Here is a 20115-nt window from a genome sequence, read left to right on the forward strand (position 1 = left end):
CGCCGCGCCGCCGCGCCCAATGGGGCCGCGGTCCGCCGGGCCCGCCGGCCAATGGCGAAGCGGCGCCCAGTGGGCGGCCCCGGCGTGGCGCGCGCGGCGGCGGCGCGCGGGGGGCCGCCATGACGCGGAGCTGCTCCGCGCTGGGCTGCACCGCGCGCGACACCGGGCGGAGCCGCGAGCGCGGCATCTCCTTCCACCAGTGAGTGCGCCCGGCCCGCGCCGCCATCCCCGCCTTCGTCCCGCCATCCCCGCCTTCGTCCCGCCATCCCTGCCTTCGTCCCGCCATCCCTGCCTTCGTCCCGCCATCCCTGCCTTCGTCCCGCCATCCCCGCCTTCATCCCGCCGCCTCCCTCTGCCGCAGGTTCCCGGTGGACGCCGCGCAGCGCCGCGAGTGGATCCGCGCCGTAAACCGCGTGGACCCGCGGAGCCGCCGGGCGTGGCGGCCCGGCCCCGGCGCCATCCTCTGCTCCCGACACTTCGCCGAAGGGGACTTCGAACGCTACGGGCTGCGGCGGAAGCTGCGGCGGGGGGCCGTGCCCTCCCGCTTCCTCCCCTCGGTGCGGGCGGGTACCGGGCGCGCCCCCCGCTCCCCTCCGGGGGTGCCGCCGTGTGCCGTGACCTTCCCTTTCCTTCCCCCGCCAGGAGCCGCCGGGCGCCGGGCGCAGGCGGAGCAGGACCCCCGGCCGAGCGCTGAAGCAGGCGCTGCCCAGCCCGCCCGCCGGGGACCACAACTACAGCCTGCAGGGACAGCGGGCGGCCGAGCCGCCGCCGCACGCCCCGCGGCAGCCGCAGCCGCCGGGCGCCGGGAGATGCGGCCCCGCGCACCGGCGCAGGACCCTGCCGAGCATCCTCAGGGAGCTGGCGGAGAAGCGGCAGCTCTCTGAGGAAATCGTGAGTTTGCTGCAGGCGCAGTTTTCAGGTACTGCCGGGGACGCTTGCTGAGGCAGAGTGCGCTCCCTCGCTCCGGTTTCATGTCTTTGCTTAACCCGTGCCGAGGAAGAGGTGAGGCGCAGTGGTATCATTGCTGAGCCCTACACTTCGCGCCAGACTTCAGGACCCAGTTGTTCCGGAGGCCACGCGGTTGCCTTGTATTCTGCAGTGCATTTGTGTCGTGCATCCCTCTGTTTCCAGCCATTTATTTGTTTCACTAAAGTTGACCTTTTGTGATTTCTTGAGCAGATTTGCCTCGAGAGTTGCACAGCTGGAGGCAGATGGCAGACTACTCTTCAGAAATGAGGCAATTTGCTTGTCTTCTCCATCTCTACCATATTAAGGCCTATGATTACCTACGGAAGATTCTTCCCCTCCCTCATCCTTGCAGCCTGACAAAGCAAGTTTTTATTTATTCATTCATTCAGAATGTATTTCCAGGTGCTCATGTAGAAATAGGTGTAACAGATCTTCCTGAAACCGCTTTGTTACTTCCCTGCATGGTCAGTACTTTCCTTGGCTTCCCACCACTAGGGCGGGAGAAAAGAAACTCGGACTAGGCATGAAGGATTGCAGGGCTGCCTTCTTTGCCTTGCATGCCTCAGCCTGCTCTGCAGCTCTGGGCATGGCTGACCATGTCCTCAATGGTAAAAAGTGCTGCCTGTTGCTTCAACATTTCCAGAATCACGTCTCCTACTCACATCCTCGCTTTTTGTTTTTTTTCCAGCTGGCTGTCTAATAACGAGACTGCTGCAGGCTTCAGCAGTGACATTTTTCTCCGGCTTCAGGAAAAGGTGGAGAGAGGAGATCAGTCCTACCGCTATTGCGCCGTGCTGGTACAGGACGTGTCCCTGCAGAAGCAGCAGGAGTGGGACCCACAGACCAAGAGGCTGACGGGCTTTGTTGACTTGGGAGCAGGCATCCTTGATGCTGACGAAGCACCACTGGCGTCAGAAGCGATAATCCTCATGGCAGTCGGCATCTCGAGCCCTTGGACAGCTCCCCTTGGCTATTTCTTGGTGAACAGCACATCTGGCCACTTCCTGGCTCAGCTCCTTCGTCAGGCCATCAGTAAGCTGAACAACATTGGGATCGTGGCCCTGGCTGTGACATCGGGTGCCTCCGCTCGCGGTGCTGAGACTGCCAGAGCTTTGGGGATCAGGATAGATCCCAAAAGGATTCAGTGCACTTTCCAGCATCCACCCGGTTCTGCTCACAGCATCGCATACTTCTTTGACGTTTGTCATGCCCTCCTGCTGATAAGGAATGCTCTGCAGTGCTTCCAGAAGGTAGAGTGGCTCGGTGACACCGTGTGGTGGCAGCAGGTGGTGGAGCTGGCGGCTTTGCGGGAGCAGAGGGTGTTGGAGCTGTGCAGTCCCGAGTCGGGCAGGGCTGGGAGTAAAGGGAGTTACCACCTCAAGGTCAACCTTGCTACCCTGCTGTTCAGCGAGGGTGTTGCTGAGGCTCTGGAGCACCTCCAGAAGCTGGGCCTGGCCTCGTTTCAGAACTGCAGCGGGACTGTCAAGTTTGTGCGCCTGATGAGCTCTCTGTGCAATGTATTTTATGGAAGAGGTCCCTATGGAAAGGAGTCTTTGTTACCTGGAAATTACACCAAAATAAGCAACCTCTTCGATGAGGCCAAGAGCTGCTTTCTCAACTTAACAGATGCTGTGGGGAGATACGTTATCAAGAGCAAACGCAAACTGGGATTTCTGAGCTTCTTGCTCAGTGCTGAAAGCCTCAAGTGGCTTTCCTCCAACTACACGTGTCCAGAAGGGACTCCTTCCCACCACCTCCATACACATGCTTTTAGCCTGGACCTGCTGGAGCAGTTTCTCAGGGCCCTCCAGGAAGCCTGTGGCAACAGTGGCAGTCCCACCTGTGCTGTGTTCCAGGCTGCTTACCACAAGCTGCTGGCCAGCTGCAGCCTGGCACCTGTCTCACCACACAGCAGTGGCAATTCCAGCCCCTGGGATGTATCCCTGTCTCAGAGGAGAGCTCTGACTCTGGGCAGCATTCGTGCTCAGTATCACCCAGCTCCTGGGAGGACTCTGACCCCAGAGTACCCCTACAGTGCAGGCCTGCTTCTGCCCAGCTCTGCCCTGAGCAACGCGCTGACAGATCTGTCGCTGTACACACAGAGCCTCACCTGCACTGCTGGCTGCGTGGCTGAGCAGTTGGCCTTGGACTTGCAATGTGAGGCTTGTCTTGCCTCTCTGTTTGAAGCAGATGAGAGCAGGCTAAGATGCAGGTCAGTGCTCTACATAAAAAAGTTAGGTGATGTGAGTCTGCCCTCGGCATGTGTGCACCACATAACAAGCATTTCAGAACAAGTCCTAAACCAATATGTCAAAGTAGGAGGTGCCAACAAAAATACCAAGCTGTGGCACTTGTCTCTAGAACAGAAAGTCTTCCAGGAACTTCTGGGAGAAAGCCCCCTCTTTCCCACCCTTACAAACCATTTATTTGAACGGGAGCTGAGCATCAACAACCACTACACAATCTTAGTAAAGGAAATAACACGGTGTTACTTAAACATAAGAACAAACACTGCCCAATACCTGAATTTGAAATACCCTTGCAAAAGGCACAAATTGAAGAGACTGAAGGGAAAGCATTTGTTTCCATCACCACTGGGTAGCTGTCAGTCAAGCCAAACCCACACATGGTCTAACTGAGTGGTTCCAAGGATGGCTGTTCCTTGCTGAGATCTAGGCAACACGTGAGGAAACAATGCTGGCAAAACTAGCCTTGATAAGCAGTGATGTTTTGGGCCACTGCAAGACCCCTAACCAGAGCTTAACTAAGGAAGGAACTTTATCCCATCCTCTGTTCCTTCTAGCAATCCAGCAAAGCAGCCATGTATTTCATGAAACTTGCGTGGCAGCTCAGGATGAGCAAGGGTTGCTCGAGCTGCCTGGGGCAGTGGTAGGAGACTCTGCAGTGTCCCTGGAAGTGCTGGGTGGCTTTAGCACTGTGAGTGCTCTTGGCAGAAGCAAACTGATAGGTGATGGGGTTGCAGGGGAATCACATGCACTGGCACTTTGATTTCACCAAAAAGGTGTGCTTTATAAAAGCTGGGAGCGAGAAAGTTTTCAGAGCTTCTACTTAAGTAGGAAAATAAAGATGTGAAAAGAACATGTCAGCTTTCCAACATGTCTCATCAAACAGCTAAAGATGCTGGTCAAGTCTAGATCATCTGGATCAGTGCTGAGTCTGTGATCAGATTGTTGTGTCCAGTGGCATCTAGGAGCACCAGTACTCTCCAGGGGCAGGAATACATGGGTGTGCTGCAGCAGGGCAAGCATTTGAGTTCCTATTTCATGGCCCCAATCTCCCAGGGCTGGCCTGTGTCCTGCAGCCCGGGGCACATAGCACCCTCCTTTCAATGTTCCCACTGATGACTTGAACCATAGCTCTGATGCCATCAAGTAGGACAGGCTTCTTCAGTTAATTCATTTTCAGGACAAGGAAGCTGCCTCCAGTGCTTTGCCTGGAATAGCAAAGGTGGAACTGCTGCTAAGGGGTTTCCCTTTGCCATGCAGAACAGGAGTTGCGTGCATAGAGATGAAAGGCAACTGATTCCCACAAAACCTGCTGTACAGTCACTTTCAAGATCCATGATGTCCAAAAATGGTGATCTGCTACATCCCAGGGCAGTAATAATATTAAAGGTACCATTTTGCCTACCAGTCACTTGACTAAACTGTCCCTGGTTGGTTTGGATTTCTCCTTCCCTTAGTTCTGCATGCAAGCTCCTCTTTGAGAGCAGCAGCACCATGGAAATTCATATAATCACTGCTGGGAGGAACAAACTAAATCCTCTGGGCTTCTTTTTCACCAGTCCAAATATCTATGCAAAAAAACATATTGAAGCCATGACTGTTACAGAGCCATTCTAGCTACATGAGACTTTGCAGGAAACTATTCCCTGCCCTCTATATGTGATTTTTGGAAAAACTGGCAAAATGCTGTTGAAATCCCAGTGACAGATTGGTTGCAATCATGTAATGTTTGAACACTTGTATTACCTCTGAGTCCATCTCTAAGATGAGTAGTTACAAACTGTGCCATGGACTGCTGTGCATGACAGCACACCAATAGTCAAGGGATATTTACTTATCACTGGTAGCATTTGGTCTCACTGAAAATCCAAGTCCCAGAAGTGGACCTAGTATTAACAATTTATTTTGATATTTCAGTGGCAAACCTTCTGTGTATATTTGTCAGTGCTGAAGCAAAGGAATGCAAAAAAAAAATCGTATTTACAGAATAGTATAAATGTTTATTTTTTGTGATTTATCTGACTGTTTTATTTGTACAATATAGAAAAGTGTATTCTTTGAATAGGTCTTGTAAATATAAATTTAATTTTCTACTTTTGGATGTAAACAGAACTATAAAATGAACCCTTGCCCCGTTCCCAATTATTTTTACGTAACTGGATGAACCTGACTGTTAATCTTGTCCAGCAGTTTGATGCAAATGGCTAAGGAAGTACATAAACCAATTAATACACTCTACACCAGGGAGAAGGGAGAGAGGAATCCAAGCTTAATATTTGAGAAAGCTTGTTCAAAACAAAATAGAAGAACTAAGAGCATTTGATTGCACCTTCAAATCTTTACAAGCAAAATATTCTCCAGCAATGCCATCATACATAATTACAACTGTAATCTAAATTTCACAAGTGCTTTTGCACACTGTATATAAATACACATCACAAAAGGTGCAATTTAGAGTAAGACACTGAATATATACAAAATAAACACAGATTGAAGTCTAAACAAAAGGCATATTGCAATCTGTTTGAAAAATAACGTAAGTAGGTATTACTTTATTCACTTACACTAATTTACATTTATACAAATCTTACTGGACTATATTAGGTCACTAGAAGGGAACGGAATATCCGTACTATCTACAGGTAAAGTTACTGCACTGATTTTTTATTAAATCCAAGTCCTAATCATGAAAAAACATGGCATTTACTTACACGAGAGGTGGATTCCCATTTCAGAGATTTGCACAAACATTGCTATTTATGCTCAGGGAGATGTCCTTAGCAGACAGAGCCCTTCAGACAGTGACTGGCAGGTCACACCTGGTCTGTGAGCCCACCACTGCTGCTGGCTGCCTCCCAGGCATTTCAAGGAGACACCAGAGAAGGGTCAAGGGCCTTCTGCTCAGCGCACAGGGCTGGGAGTGAAGCATCCTCCCACCCTATGGCCTTGACACACACACAGGCACTTATCTCTGCTGCTGGTGTGCCTAGCCCCTACCTCTCCCCAGGTGGCCCTGCTAGGAAACATGGAGAAAGAGCTCTGCTGCATTTCTCTGTATTTACAGTCTTATAGAAGGAATACAAAATCCCTTTTGGAAAAAACATAGCTAGTTCAGGCTGCAGTGAGACAGGTAATAAAAATGCCTGTGATTAAACATGATTAATGGATATTCATGATAGGTAAGTAAACTACCAGGTTAATTCGGCAAATGTGTTCCACTATCAAAAATGTGATCTGAGATTGCCTGTAACAAATACTGAAAAAAATCCCCTGTCTTAGTCTATTCTCAGTTATAGCTGATTGCCCCCCCATTTAGTGTAAAAGGATCTGTGTCTGTTTTTGTAGCAATCCTGATTCTGTGCTAGTACTTCCTCTGATCACAGCTCTCACAATTATTCTCAACGACACTAAAAGAGCCCTTATGCCAAATAAATTGCCAACATGGAGAGAAGCAGCACCCTGAATACCCACAGCCAGGCTGAACATGATCCCTACCTACATTTGCAAGTCAATTCAGATGCAGATTGTACATCTCTCATGACTTCAGTTTCTCTGGCCTAAACACTTTTCCAGGGTTACAGCTCGATCCTAGAAAACACAACAGACTGCAAAGCCCTACCTCCAGTGAGGGATTAGGCTGCTGCAGACCTCTGAAAAACCAAGCTTCACCTAAACATCAGCATCAATCTGCTACACACTTAGGTAACACGACGCTGGGCAGACAGTTCAGCATTGTGGTGTGGCTGCTTTTCCTCACTTTCAAGTCTTAGCCTTCAAGTTCCAGCTTAAGAAACACCTGAGCACCCTGCCCCATTCCTATCAAAAATTCCCCATAATGCCATTCACCTCTATACTCCTTGGGCCCTGCTCTAGAAACATTCTCCATGACTTTCTCAGTGCTAAATCTGCAAGCAACCCCTCTGTATTATTGCCTATGTATCTCACAGTGCTCCATGCACTAAAGGGACATGCTGTGTCAGGTCCTAAATACAAGTACTACCTTCCATTTAGATGCCTATTTCTACATATTTCCTTTCAGAATTATCTTGGACACGCTCCATATTACAGGCCTGTCAGCAAAAGCATGACCTAGCTGTTGACATCACCTGTGTTTTTCTGTATGCACAGTGATGCGAATCCATACACTGTAAATAATATATATTATAATAATTTATATATGCCCTTCAGACAATTATTCTGGGGGAAAGGGGAAAACACATCTAATTTTTAAGAAACCCAGGGTAAAAGCTGTACATTGGGAAGAACTGACCTTTAGGCATTGTCTTACGTAGAAGAGGATTTAGCTAAGATTTAAAAAGCTCTACATCTTGTTATAAAAGAATTTCTTGTTTCAATCTTACATGGGTCAATTTACAACAAGCACCAAATTAACAAATATTATTAAATCCTTTAAGCTAAACCAAAGTGTCCCTGTGCCTTAAGTGTTCTGTTCAGTCCGCTTCATTGTGGCTCATGTGCACGAGTCAGCAGTTCATGGCACAAGGGTCACCTTTGGACTTCCCTGCAGAGCTGATAACCCTCATCAGACAGCGACCAAACTCCTCCAAGATCATGCGCTCTGCTGCAGCTTTGGACTTGCCCGTCTTCTCCGCTTGCTCTGCCTGTGCCAGGAGGCATTCGCAGGTTGCATCGGCCACCTCCTTGGTGACAAAGGTAAAGGGCAGCCTGAAACAAAGAAACAGCCACTTAGTGTCTGTAAAAACACACAAGGCACCTAACTCCAGAGGCTGGACTAACTTTTCAGTCCAAGGACTGATGAGATTTCACCTGTCCCATTGTTTCCCAGACCCTTCAGAGAGTGAATAAGCCTCAGTAACAGCCAAATGAACCGGTGGGTTTAGAATAGAATCCCTACTGTTACAGGAACAAAATGTCCCATTCACCTGACTGCTCCCACCTCTACCTCTGAGCCTTACACAGACAAGGCTCAGAGATGATAGGGACATGCCTGTCACATCAAAAAGCTGTGTTAGAAACAACTCAAAGAGGGTGCAGCATTAACTTACTTCCCACCACCACTGCTGAGTGCTGGTGTTGGCCTTGTCAGCAAGTCTGAGATCTGGGAAGATAGCTTGGTCTTCGCAGCAGTCTGCTGCTGGACCCTGACCTCTGCAGCATCTGCTAAATGCATCAATGTCTTTCGCTCCGGGCTTTCTTCAAAATTTTTACAGCCAATGCATTTGCATATGGAAGAACACATGATTTTTGCCTGAAAGAAACAAACAAAACGTAAGAAACCTGTTGCAATTTTGACTCTCCTTATGAGAAACCACAACAAAAAGGAGATCCTATTTTAATCTCTTACCAATTAGCCACTAGAACAGACTCCCAAGTAGTAGTCCTTTCTCTAAACTCTTGTCTTCCCAGAATGTATACTTGAATCAAATCATAGAATCATAGAGCATAGAGTCTAAGTAAGTGGTTTCCCGCTCATCCCTTTCTTCATCAGTCTCCAGTGGAATTTACACAGCTGAGTTTTGAGAAATGTCAGTCTACACTGTCTCTACATCCACAGCAGATGAAGTAACAACAACTTTTGCTTTTGAATTCCACAGACATTCTATCCCATAGCATCTGTGGGATGCTGCTTCAACTCCTCCTAGGGATTTGGTGCAGTAGATTTCTTTAGGAAATGATGCTATTCAGCAAAAAACAAATCCAAGCCCAAGTTCAAAGTTGCTAAATTGTTTAAAATTAAAATAACAGAACAGTAGTGACCAACTTTTCCATGTACATACATGGCTTTCTATGTCCAAGCTTCTAGGAGAAGAGGTAACATTATAGGAATAGAAACAAACAGAAGAGAAAACATTATAGCCATACAACAAAGAGACAAAGCAAATGAGAGAAGTCACTACACTAAAGGGAAAAAGGTACTAATTTTCAAATGAGATAATGCTTCGTACCTCGTAACACTCGCAGTAGTTTTTGAGGCATCCCGAGCGCTTACAGTTACACCCTTTGCTGTGCCTCCGATCCGATTCTCCTTCCTTTCCTTTCCCTATTTTGGGCTTGAAGGCTTCAGGGTTTCTGTCGAGGCAGGCCTGTCAATGCAGACCCAAAGGGTCAGTCATTGCATGCAGGGAGCAGAATTTAGAGGTGCAATAAAAGAACTTAAGCCTTGCACATGTGGGAGGAGATCAAAGCATTATACTCCCACTCCGGAGCTTCAGAAAAAAGAAGCTAAATGACTTAGATCCCAGGGGACAGGGGAAGAGGCCCCTCACCTTTATTGCTTTTTGCCTATCGTTCTCATGGTCCAGGTTGTTATAACAATTTGTACAGTTGCAGTTATTGCAGAATTCACCGTTTGCAAAACAGTCACAATACCTGAAACAGAAGATGCAGAAGGCATTTGTAAATGTTGACCATTACATTTGTGTGTGAGTACTGACTCACACACTGCAGTAGCAGAAGTTCCTACTCCAGGACCAATATGGATAATGCTCAACTCCACATGTACAAGTGGTACCAGCCTCACTGCAGAGCAAAAATCCTCTGGTGCAGGCCTAGCTGCTGTCTAAAGACACAGATGGAGTTCAAGGGTGTCCACCTGAGCTCATCACATAGCACAGGTCCCCCAAGCAGTAAGAGAAGCTAATGAAACATTTTCTGAGGGCGACTCTTGGGTCACCCACATATTGAGGGCCAGTCTGCTGCAGCCATCTCACAGCCAGCTCTGACCCAGACAGTCCAAGCCAGCCCTCAGGTGCCCTCATACAGCTGAAACAAAAGGCAAACAATTGGAGTGACAGTTAACAGGCAAACTAATCCAGCAAGAAGCTTTTTTTTTTTTTTGTTAGTTTTGCCCTTAAGTTGGGATGGAAGAATAGAAATGTAGTAACAATTGGTACATCTTGGAGGCTTTGAAGCACTGGTAACCAGGGGAAAGTTCTGAATGAGGATAAAGCTGACTTTAAAGAAGGACAAATATATGAACAAAAAGCAGCAAAACATGGACAGGTAAAGCCAATCACGTTGCCATGATTGCCACGTACTCTTATGTACCTCTGGTGCCTCCCATCAAGAACAGCATCTCACCAATCCACAGACTCACAGATCTGATACATGGAAACACCACATTCATCCCCAGCTCAGACATAGCTTTAGGCCACAACAAACTCTGACTTGTTTCAAGGCTTCCAGGATCACCTCCACCTAATAGCTAAAAGCTGCTGAACCTCTTCACTTGCCTTTCAAATCCTGCTGGGGGTGTATGATCATTTTTTGGAGCCTAAATCCATTGTTAAACTGGCTTTCTGTGGCTTGCCCAGCCTAGCGCTACATAAACTAAATTAGGGTTGCCCTGGAGCCCACTGCAACCCTTCATCAGGTTGAACTGGATTTTGGAGATTTTTAGCATCTTGAATTGTCCCAGGGACAAACTAAATCAAAAGCTTTTACAACCTGTAATAGCTCTGCTTTATTTTTGAAAATTCAGTGGTACCATAGTTCTGCTTTAAAAAAAACCAAAACAGTGCCAACATCAGTGCAGAACGTAAGTGAGCAAATAGCCGAGCTGACTTCTAAGTAGAACAGGCTATGTGCCTGCCTCCCATGAGCATTTGGGCAAAAATAAGTTCCCCTTCAGACAGAAAAAAGGTTTTACTAGTGAGAAAGCATCTGTGCCAGAGTGCATTAACCATGTGCTCTGCACCAATGCCCAGAACACATAACATCAGTGATTTAAAAGAACAGTTTGTTTCCTAACAGCATTCTGAAGGTGCAAAGTATTCCCAGTGATGCCATTACTCTCCCAGAATTTCTAGGATACATTCAGACACCAAACCTAAACCCCTACACATCTAATATACATTGGGCACTGTGAGGTCAGTCATGTATGTAAAATATCTGAGAAACAGCTACACATCTTCCTGCTATGCAACAGACAAGTCTGAGACTAGGAAACACAGGGCACACCTCCCCATACAGAGGTGGGGTGCACTACACAAAAAGACACTCATACTTAAGACTTTAAACACACTTCTTAACTTGGGTTCAGATGCCATTGCATCACTTCCCCCTCAAGTACCACACCCCTGATTTCCTCTTCATTGTCTAGGATTCAGGGAACCGCAGATTAATTTCAGTATCTCCTCCCGTTCTTGTCCCAAACATAGCAGTAAGCTGACTGTGCCTCAAGCTAAAGAAACTCTCAGCTCCAAATGCATTTGTGTCAAATTCTGATTAATACATGGAATGGAACATCAAAATATGTCATGGATAAGCAAGAGGCAGACCTATCAGTGAAGAACCACTTGTCTATTCAATCCTTTAACAAAAGATACACAGCCTGATTTTTCTCAAGTATTTGATTCAGCATGGTAGTACTGATGCACTTCACCAAAGTATAGGAAATGTTCATGAATGATACCATGAGATACCATTTCACTCATGGTACCAACAAGGCAACCAGAGCTGCAGAGTGGAATTGGCTTCACCATGAAATATGTTACATGATGCAAAATTAGATATTTTTAAATGTTATGGTCCATATAGCTCACAGGAGTTGCAAAATTACACAGGCTCTGCAACATCTCCACCAATGTCCACCTTAAATCAGCATCTAGATATAAAATTTCTGACATACTTAAAACCATTATATTCTGATACTTGGTGCACATTTGTGATGCCAAAAATAAGGCTTAAAAGACAAAAACTGTACCAATCTGTACTTACAATTTCAAACACAGAGACTTAGTACAATTGCAAGGCTTCCTGGGGCGGTTTGCAGACTCAGAAGAAATTATTCTGTAGGGGGGGAAAAAGACATTTATATACACACAGTTTTATCAGTTTCTTCCTATTTCAAATTCACTTAAACAGCTCATAATAAAAACATTGAAAAAAATCTTTATATTCCCCTTGCATTAGGTTTTTGGCTATGTTTAAGTAACTATTATAAATAGTGCCTTTCCAACCTAGAAAGAGATGGATTATTTGCTGCCAATTTGGATGCTTGCCTGAAGTAGAAATTAGGCTTTAAAGCTAGAGGAAGCATAACTAAAAAACTGGAGTCAGGGAAACCTTCCCCAGAATCCCTTCAAGTGCAGTGGGACCAGATCCAATCAGAATTCACACAACATGACTGTGCCTTTTCTTTTGTTCTGCTTGGAATTAAAAAAATCCCAGAAAACAAAAAATACTCCCTCGGGAATAATTGGAAAGCAAGCCAAATCATGGTATTCAGTTTTCAGATAAATTTTATAGTAGACACAGTCTTTAACTGCTCCTAAAACTTGGATTTTGTGACAGTAATCGCTTCTGATGAGATTTGTTCCATCCCTATCCAGCAATTTCTGCACGTAATACGAGGGAGATTAAATCAAACCCGTTCATTTGAATAGCTGCATCTGGATTTGGGATTAGTTTGCATCAGTTGAGGTTGCAGCAACAAAAAGCACCTTCATGTTCAAAATTTCCAGCAAACAGTAACACAAAAGGACTTTGCAGAACAGCTAAGCCTGCTGTATTGGCAAAAAGAAAATAATATATGCTAGCTGTTGTTTTCATCCTTAAAGGAAAAATGCCAAGGCTGAAAAAACCCAAAGCCTCCTATCAGGATCCATTTTGCTGTTTGGCTGAACTTCTGCATGTGTTAAGTATCTAGCTTATATGTTGTCCAGAACCTCTTTGCAGCAATGTTGAGAAATAGTTGAGGCCTGTAGCTCACCAGTGCTGCTGCAAACAAAAAATGAGCAACAGGGAGCTTTCAGGTCAACTTCCTGCTACAAAAGTTCAAAAAACAAAAAGAAAAACACAGCTTTGATCAAGAGACTGGTTCAAATGTCAGAGAGATTCACATCCTTCAGTCAGAGGTAACAACCACACCACAGCACACTTGAGTGTCTTGGATAATTCCCCAAACCAAACTCCAAGACCTCATGTTTATTCAAGCAGCCTATTTTACAGGTTTTGGGATTTTTTAATCTAAACTCTTACCCGTTAAATGGCAGCCGTGCCTGGGACTGGACACTGGATGTCCCTGTGAAGCCAGTGTTGCTCGCTATAGATACATAGGATGACTGTTGTAGCTAACAAAACAAAAAGGTTAATGCCTGACATGAAAGAAATTATACACAAGAGGATGTGTGGCTGGTCTTTAAATTAGCTTTCCAGATATTGCTATAAAATGAACTTGCTTCTAAGAACATTTATAGAACTTGGACCAGGTGGTAACTTCCTGCCTCCATACTTAGCATAAAAATATTATTTTAGTTATATTTATATTTATATATATTTATATTTTTTGTTGTTTATTACAGTGTCTAGATCCATACAGATGACAGGGATAACACACAGAAATGTTCAGACCACAAACAGTTCCTGCTCCTAAAAACACGTTAATTTCCCCACTAATAGAGCAGAATCACTTCCTGCACAAATTTGTAGCTTCCTTTATATACAAGCCACTTACTATGAAATTAAGCAAAATGGTTTGCATTCCAACTCCTCTGCACACCTGAACCCACCATTTATTCTTTATATTAAAAAAAAAATAATCTTATCAGAACCTGCCAAACAACTGCTCTGGGCTACCTTCTTTAGCATTACCTACAAGCAGCTTTTTGCTCCTGCTGGAACAGGTTCTGGGGACATATTGGCACACAGCAAAACATAGGCCTACTGGGGCCAGGCAAACAGGGACAGGTTGTGACTGGAACACAAACCTCAGAGGACAGGTCCAACAGAGGCTAGTTTTAAAGTAAAATTTGCAGAACTATACTGGAAGGACACAGTAATGATCTTCAGGGCCAAACTGCAACTGTGACAAAACCGCAAGGCAACCAGAAACCAGTCTGGTACCAGTAAGGCCAGGAGCTACCAAAGCCTTTGTTTCTACAGACTTCAGCCTTCAGCAGAACATTTCCATTCATTCCCCTTTTCATCCTGAACATTGGTCAGATCTTGGCAAAGAGCAAAAATCCAATCCCTAGGCCTCAGCTGGAGTGACTGCTACCACCTGCTTCTGACCCCTGGCAATGTGCTTAGCATTAACTAACACCACTTTATAACAAAGACAGCCATACTCTGTGACCAAGCAGGTCACATATATGCTCCCTTACTCCTCATCATCAGGCCCTGAAGGTCCTGTGAACCAAGCAAACAAACCAATAGGATTTCTTCTTCCCCTTACTACAGGTTTCAGGATTCCTGGGCACCAGGGCAATTACTCTGCTCCTTACTGGCCGTGGAGGTCTCAGGCACTCAGACAACCAGGTGGTAGTGACTGTCACAGAACAGGGAAGTGTAACAGCACACAGAGCAGTTAAAAAATCAAGCTGTTCCAAGTCCTAAGTGATGAACCTGGACTGGAACTGCTGCTGGACACTGAGCCCTGTGACTGCCAGTGGCCAGGGTCACCTTCACTGACACCTGCTTCCTCCAAGAACCAAGTGACTTTTACTCTTTCATGTGATTTTCAAGTCTAGGTTATGATTGTTAAAGTGATGAAGCAGACTGCATATCAAGATCTGACCCAATATGCAGAGGGTCTAGGTGATTAGAAATTCCAAGTTGAGATCAAGGGGATTCAAATAAGTTGGCATTATAAATTCTGTACTACGCTACTCAGAATTGTACTACACTGATTCTGCTTATAGAAATGCTGTGCTATAATGCTAATAAAAACTCCTGTTGAGAAAACAAAGCTTTAACTGTAACTATGATTGTAATTAAAGTGCCATTGTCATTCTGCCAAGGGTCCCTAAAAGAAACTGTTGCCTCAGTGTCAGATGATAGTAACAGTGCAGGAGCCTTTAAGAGAAAGGCAGAATGTTCCATAAGAGCAGCATTTGCTAACCATCTCTGGGACAGGCCATACCTGTGTGACATACTGAGCTGGAAGGACTGCATAGCCAACATTTCCTGTGCCAGGGGCTGGTGCCAGCACAGTGCCTGGTGGGAGGTTGGTGAGGTTGGGCTGGATCTGTGGCAGTGGAGTGGCTGGCATGATAAGTCTTTGTTGGGGCTGACTAGTAGTGACTATTTGAGAAGTTGAGTTGATTGGCTTGGGCACCACCTGGAAAGAAAAGAGCTCTTTATTAAATCAGTGTTTCAGTCATTCAGAACACACTTTTATTAGCAGAACATTTCTTTACAGAGTTGAAAGCAGACTTTTTTTCTGTCCAGCCAAAACAGGTTAGGAATATTACATGACTTGAACTTAACTCACCTGTTTCACAGTCTGTGCTGGTACTATGGGAACTGACATACGCACTGGGGTTGCGTTCACCACCATGGGCTTCGCTGGTGTCAAGAAACAACATCATATGAATGTGTATTAGTCACTCCAAGTCCACAATTCAGCCCTTCAGACTTTCACACATGCATAACGCAAAGGTACTTAACACTGTAACTTATGGCATGCAACACTTGGGTCCAGACAACACCTTTACAAACAGGTATTTGGCCCAGGAGTGTGTGCACACGTTTTACAGCAATGGCTTAATAAACCAGCCAGGGTGCAGACTTCCTCTGGACACTGGATTTTCCTTACATCCCTTTTCCCTTTAAAATCTTTTATTCTATCACTGCTCTGGAAAGCATGGACAGAAACCAGCAAAAACACCTGGCACTTCTAAAGCAATTTACATGGAAGGATCTTCATGTTACAGAGTTTTGACAATATGCTTGTGGGCTGTCCTACCTTCATGCTCTTCATATAGAGGAGATGAGAGAGGCCATGAACCACCCACAAATCTAGTAAACTAGGGAAAAGCAACCTAAACCACTCCCAGAATTCAGGCCCAACTACAGAGCAATTTGACACAAAGGAGCGTTTTCGCATAGAAACCAGAGGTAGCAGCAGAATATGGAATTAACATAAAAAAAGTCTTACCACAAACCAAGTACATCTGGCAGTCTTCACACATGTCTGTTGTGTACACATTTTAATCGTTACAGAACAAACACGAAAGATAAACCCAACAGAGGCTTCAGACAATATGTTACCACCAGCACTTACCCTGTTGCAGAGGCTGAGTACTCGTACTGGGATTTTGACTGGCAGATTGGGTTGAACTACTGGCTGTTGTGGCAGTAACGAGTCTGACATAATGGAACTTGCTTCCAGGGACCTGAATCTGCTGAACATTGGGTGCAGTTGCCAAGGGAATAATTGTCTTAAATTGAGATGTACCCACTCCTCCTACAGTAATGGTCTGCACTGCTGATTTCACAGCCTGTTAAGCCAACACAGACAGCACGAGTTACTTGTACAAAGGCAGAAAGAACAACAGCATGTTTATTTCTCAATTTGTTAGTGAGCAACCCTAGCATACCATTTGTACCCTTGAGAGCGAAGACAGTTACCCCACTTTTGCTTTCTAAAGTAGAACAGATGTAAAGGGAATAAATGCCTCTCAACAGCTAAGACTAAACTCAGTTCCATTTTCAATGCTCTATACCAAACAACAGAGTAAACTAGTATTTACATGAGTAGGGTGACTCAGTTCACAAGATACAACATCTGCCAAAATTATTTAAGGTGACTACAGAGAATATGGCTTGGTTTCTTTTCCACAATCAAACAAATAAACAGAAATATTCCTACTATTAAAAGCACATAGTAAGAACTTGCAGAACAGTTCGTGCTGCGTGTGTACAGCTATGTCCTGTTAAGATAGTTTGTGATTAAACCACAGAAATCACTGTGCAACCCTTAAGAGGAAAAGGGAACAGAATCCATAAACTGATGGACATCAGAAAGAGTACAAGCTGAGAGATGAAAGAAGCAAGAACAATGAGGAGTAGCAAAACAAATTCATTAAGAAAAAAGGCAAAATGCTGAAAGAAAGGGAGCTCAGCAGACCTGTGCTACTTTACAGCTGAAGTATCAGTATACCTGGAATTTGCAAAAGTTCATCTTTCGAACTTTTCTCAAACTACAAACTAATAACAATAACAAGAAAATTTAATTTCATTTATACACTGTCATAAGTCAAATGGTTTGATAATCACCTCTTTTCCCAGACTTGCTTAACCTCAAACCTTGATTTCTTCCTTTTTCCATTTTTTAGAGCTCAGCCTTTTATTCTCAGTATCTTTCACTATTGCTATTAAGCATATTGTCCTTGACATCAAGTTTAAGTACTACATTTGGTTGACAGTATGATGTGAATTCTTATGAAAACATTTTCTCAGCTGCCCAGCTTTCAGCAACTACACAAATGAAATCTCAGTTTGCACGCATTTTACTAGAAACACAACCCTGGTCTTCTAAAAGATTTTTCTTGGGATTTTTTTATTTTTCTTAAGACACTGAAACCTTAACAAACCAGAATATCTAAATAAGCACTATGTGCAAGCACAATCACAGACATTATCAAAGTGAGACCAGACCTGTTCTCTCTAGCACACAAATGAGCAGCTGCTATCCAAGGACAACTGGGAAAATTGTAAAATTCAAGGGACAATTCTTCTAAAGGCATGTTCTTGAGTCCAGTGAAGACAGGTGAAGCCCTTGTGTTGTGTCAGATAGATTTGCATCAGAACTCCCACAGACATCTCCGTTTCCTCACTTAGGGTGGTTGCATTAGAGAGACTTAACTTTTAACAACTATTCCCAAAGAGTTTTCCTGGGGGGAAAAAGTTCAAATCTCTATGGTGTTCATATTCTCATATCAGCATTCCAATTATCTCCTGTATCAGTAAGATAAGACTGGGAAAATCTGTCTGAATCTCTGGTCTCATGCTGTACATGTATGTCCACTTCCAGCTGTATCTATATTCTGGATATATTTACACCCATACACATCCCTTCATGTTTACCACAACAAGAGTACAAATATTATGACAGAAAAAGATTTACCTAAGATAACAAAAGAGGAAAACAGCAAAAACTGTCAAATGTCAATTTTGTCTTGTGACTAATTAATGCAAAACTATTTATAAAAGCTATTATGGAAAATCCCATTTTTCTAGAAATGACATATAGGAAATAAATAATTTCTGGTTCTGTAGGTTGCAGACCAGATCTCTAGAGAAGGAATACGAACTCCACTGCTGCAAACCTCAGAAATACCTGGAAAGCAGCCCTAGGCAGTGGCATAGCAACATTGGCAGAAGAAAGAGAACCACCCAAAGAACTCCACCTTGTGTGACTTGGGAGATTCAGTACACAGAAACAAGGATTTGCATCAAGTGTGGCTTTCCAGGTTGGAAAGCTGCTTTCTAACAGCATACCCTTGTATGGGCTTGCAATGGTTTGCACACTTCAGCTGAAGAAGTATACACTCCTCGGGGCAATACTTAAGCCAATTCCTAAGCAATCCCAAGAACACTGTCCGATGGACCACTGCCAACCCGTGGTCCAACACTCCAGTCTCCAGCAAGCAGTAACACAGACACACCAGAAGACAAAGGAAAGTCAGTCTGTACCTGGGTGGTTGTGTGGTTGACTATAGCCTTCCCAGGGGAGGAGGGTGCTGACTGCTGCACTGTGAGGATCTGCTGTCCTAACGCTACATTCAGTGGGACGCCCACCGTCTTCTGGGGGGAGTTGGGAGGCTGGGAGGCCACTGACACCACTGTTAGCTGCTTGGCAAAACAAAAAGCAGTTTAAACCTCTGTGCAGAATACAGGACCCTGTACACATACATCCCCTCCTCAGGACAGTACAGCTCTCCACCAGAACAGAGTTCTCTCTCTGAATAAGGGTGCTGCATTTAACCTCAACTCACACAGGTCCAGCTGTAACAACAGCAAATAGAGCCCTTAGGAACTTGAAGGCATCACTGGTTTCCAGCACCAAAAGGCTTCTACAGAAAACTAGCACAGCACCTGGGTGGAAGTGAAGGGTTGTCTTTTCATTTGTTTTGTTGGGGTTTTTTTAAGGAAATTATCCCATTGAAGCCTGAGCATTGTCAAGAGAAATGTTCTAAATTAAATAATTGACAATAATTGTTATAATTGACACAATGACTAATTCATCATAAATAGGAATTTTAAAGAAAAGCTGCTCAAAAGACAAGACAATTCTCACCTCACACTACTGATTCAAAGTACAAGAACACGAGTACTTTCAAATCTACACTGCAGATTCCCACAGAGATAAAGTTTTCTGACCACATTTCTGCAGTGCAGTGTTGGAACACTATATAACCACACCCCTTCCAAGGCTGTTTTTCTACTTTCTGTTCTAAACTTCCTTATGTTTTAAGAAAAATCAGATACTTAGAATTACTTATCTACAGTAAATTCAAGATGTAATCCTAGGGTCTTTTCACACTCACTCCTAGTTAAAAAGAAATAACTTTAGAATAAAAATTAACTTCTTTATGTTGCTTCTCTTACTAATAATTGTCAAGTCCTTTGCTCCATCTGTATAACATTTTATCCCTAAAGCACAGCCAAACTAAAATAATTCTTTATTCTTACTTCGCTTTTTATACATGATATTTAGTTTGCCTGCACTGTGCAGCTTGTCCCCTATCTCCCTTTCTCCAGCAATATTCCTCTTCTCAAGACAATTATCAAATCTAAAACACAAGTGTCAGCTTGACCTGTGCCAATCTCCTGTTCCGTGTTTGTCAAGGACCACTGCAAATTTCATTTACTTCAGAAGTGATCAGGGAAGACTAAATTGCCTGTGCAGTAGCAGGCAATGGTTAATAAGTGCTGACCTATTAATATTATTGAGGTCTCCTCTTAAACAGCCTGTTGACGTTTCATGAAGGCATTAAAAATAGTTGAGTGCTTGGCTAAGAGGGAACAGCTGCTCTCAGAATCGATGGTTAGGGAATGACAAGAAATGGCAGGAATGGGAAACTATGCAGTAATGCATATCTACTTAAAACCATAGTAAGGGAGCCAGCTGAGAAAAAAAAACTAAATTAGGGCATTACCACAGAGCATTGTGATGCAAAATGGAGACTCT

At 44.5% G+C, this 20115-nt stretch overlaps 2 protein-coding genes across 8 annotated transcripts in view; one reads left to right on the plus strand and one right to left on the minus strand.

The window, feature by feature from the left end:
* The first annotated feature begins 90 nt into the window (after window positions 1-90).
* On the plus strand, window positions 91-5339 carry THAP9 (THAP domain containing 9). 2 transcript variants are annotated; one of them, XM_086889159.1, is made up of 5 exons: window positions 91-199; window positions 362-557; window positions 643-919; window positions 1180-1330; window positions 1658-5339. In XM_086889159.1, the coding sequence occupies exons 1-5, from the start codon at window positions 120-122 to the stop codon at window positions 3606-3608; spliced, it is 2655 nt and encodes an 884-aa protein (XP_086745285.1). In that variant the 5' UTR covers window positions 91-119; the 3' UTR covers window positions 3609-5339. The 2 variants fall into 2 exon arrangements, with proteins under 2 accessions (XP_086745285.1, XP_086745286.1); XM_086889160.1 differs by lacking the exons at window positions 91-199; window positions 362-557 and having other exon boundaries at window positions 858-1002.
* The window catches only part of LIN54 (lin-54 DREAM MuvB core complex component), a 40166-nt gene continuing 25245 nt past the window's right edge, over window positions 5195-20115 (minus strand). For 4 of the 6 annotated variants that reach the window (XM_086889166.1, XM_086889164.1, XM_086889167.1 and 1 more), the window contains 9 exons: window positions 16204-16420; window positions 15412-15485; window positions 15061-15258; window positions 13179-13270; window positions 11916-11987; window positions 9464-9566; window positions 9143-9280; window positions 8243-8445; window positions 5195-7901 (listed from right to left, as the gene is read on the minus strand). In XM_086889166.1, the coding sequence (XP_086745292.1) occupies window positions 7700-7901; window positions 8243-8445; window positions 9143-9280; window positions 9464-9566; window positions 11916-11987; window positions 13179-13270; window positions 15061-15258; window positions 15412-15485; window positions 16204-16420 (1299 nt within the window). In that variant the 3' untranslated portion in view covers window positions 5195-7699. Of the gene's footprint in view, window positions 7902-8242; window positions 8446-9142; window positions 9281-9463; window positions 9567-11915; window positions 11988-13178; window positions 13271-15060; window positions 15259-15411; window positions 15486-16203; window positions 16421-18617; window positions 18774-20115 lie in introns of all 6 variants that reach the window. The other 2 variants (XM_086889162.1, XM_086889161.1) reach the window with 1 other exon arrangement.

The sequence above is a fragment of the Cyanistes caeruleus genome, chromosome 5 (assembly GCF_971803275.1).
Source record: "Cyanistes caeruleus chromosome 5, bCyaCae1.hap1.1, whole genome shotgun sequence".
In the NCBI taxonomy this organism is placed as follows: Eukaryota; Metazoa; Chordata; class Aves; order Passeriformes; family Paridae; genus Cyanistes; species Cyanistes caeruleus.

Excerpts from the sequence above, each read along its gene's own strand:
- THAP9 (XM_086889159.1), top strand. The coding sequence starts at position 120 with ATGACGCGGAGCTGCTCCGCGCTGGGCTGCACCGCGCGCGACACCGGG. Across the intron at positions 920-1,179 it reads GCTGCAGGCGCAGTTTTCAG|ATTTGCCTCGAGAGTTGCAC; the intron begins GTACTGCCGGGG and ends TTTCTTGAGCAG. Across the intron at positions 1,331-1,657 it reads CATCCTTGCAGCCTGACAAA|CTGGCTGTCTAATAACGAGA; the intron begins GCAAGTTTTTAT and ends TTTTTTTTCCAG.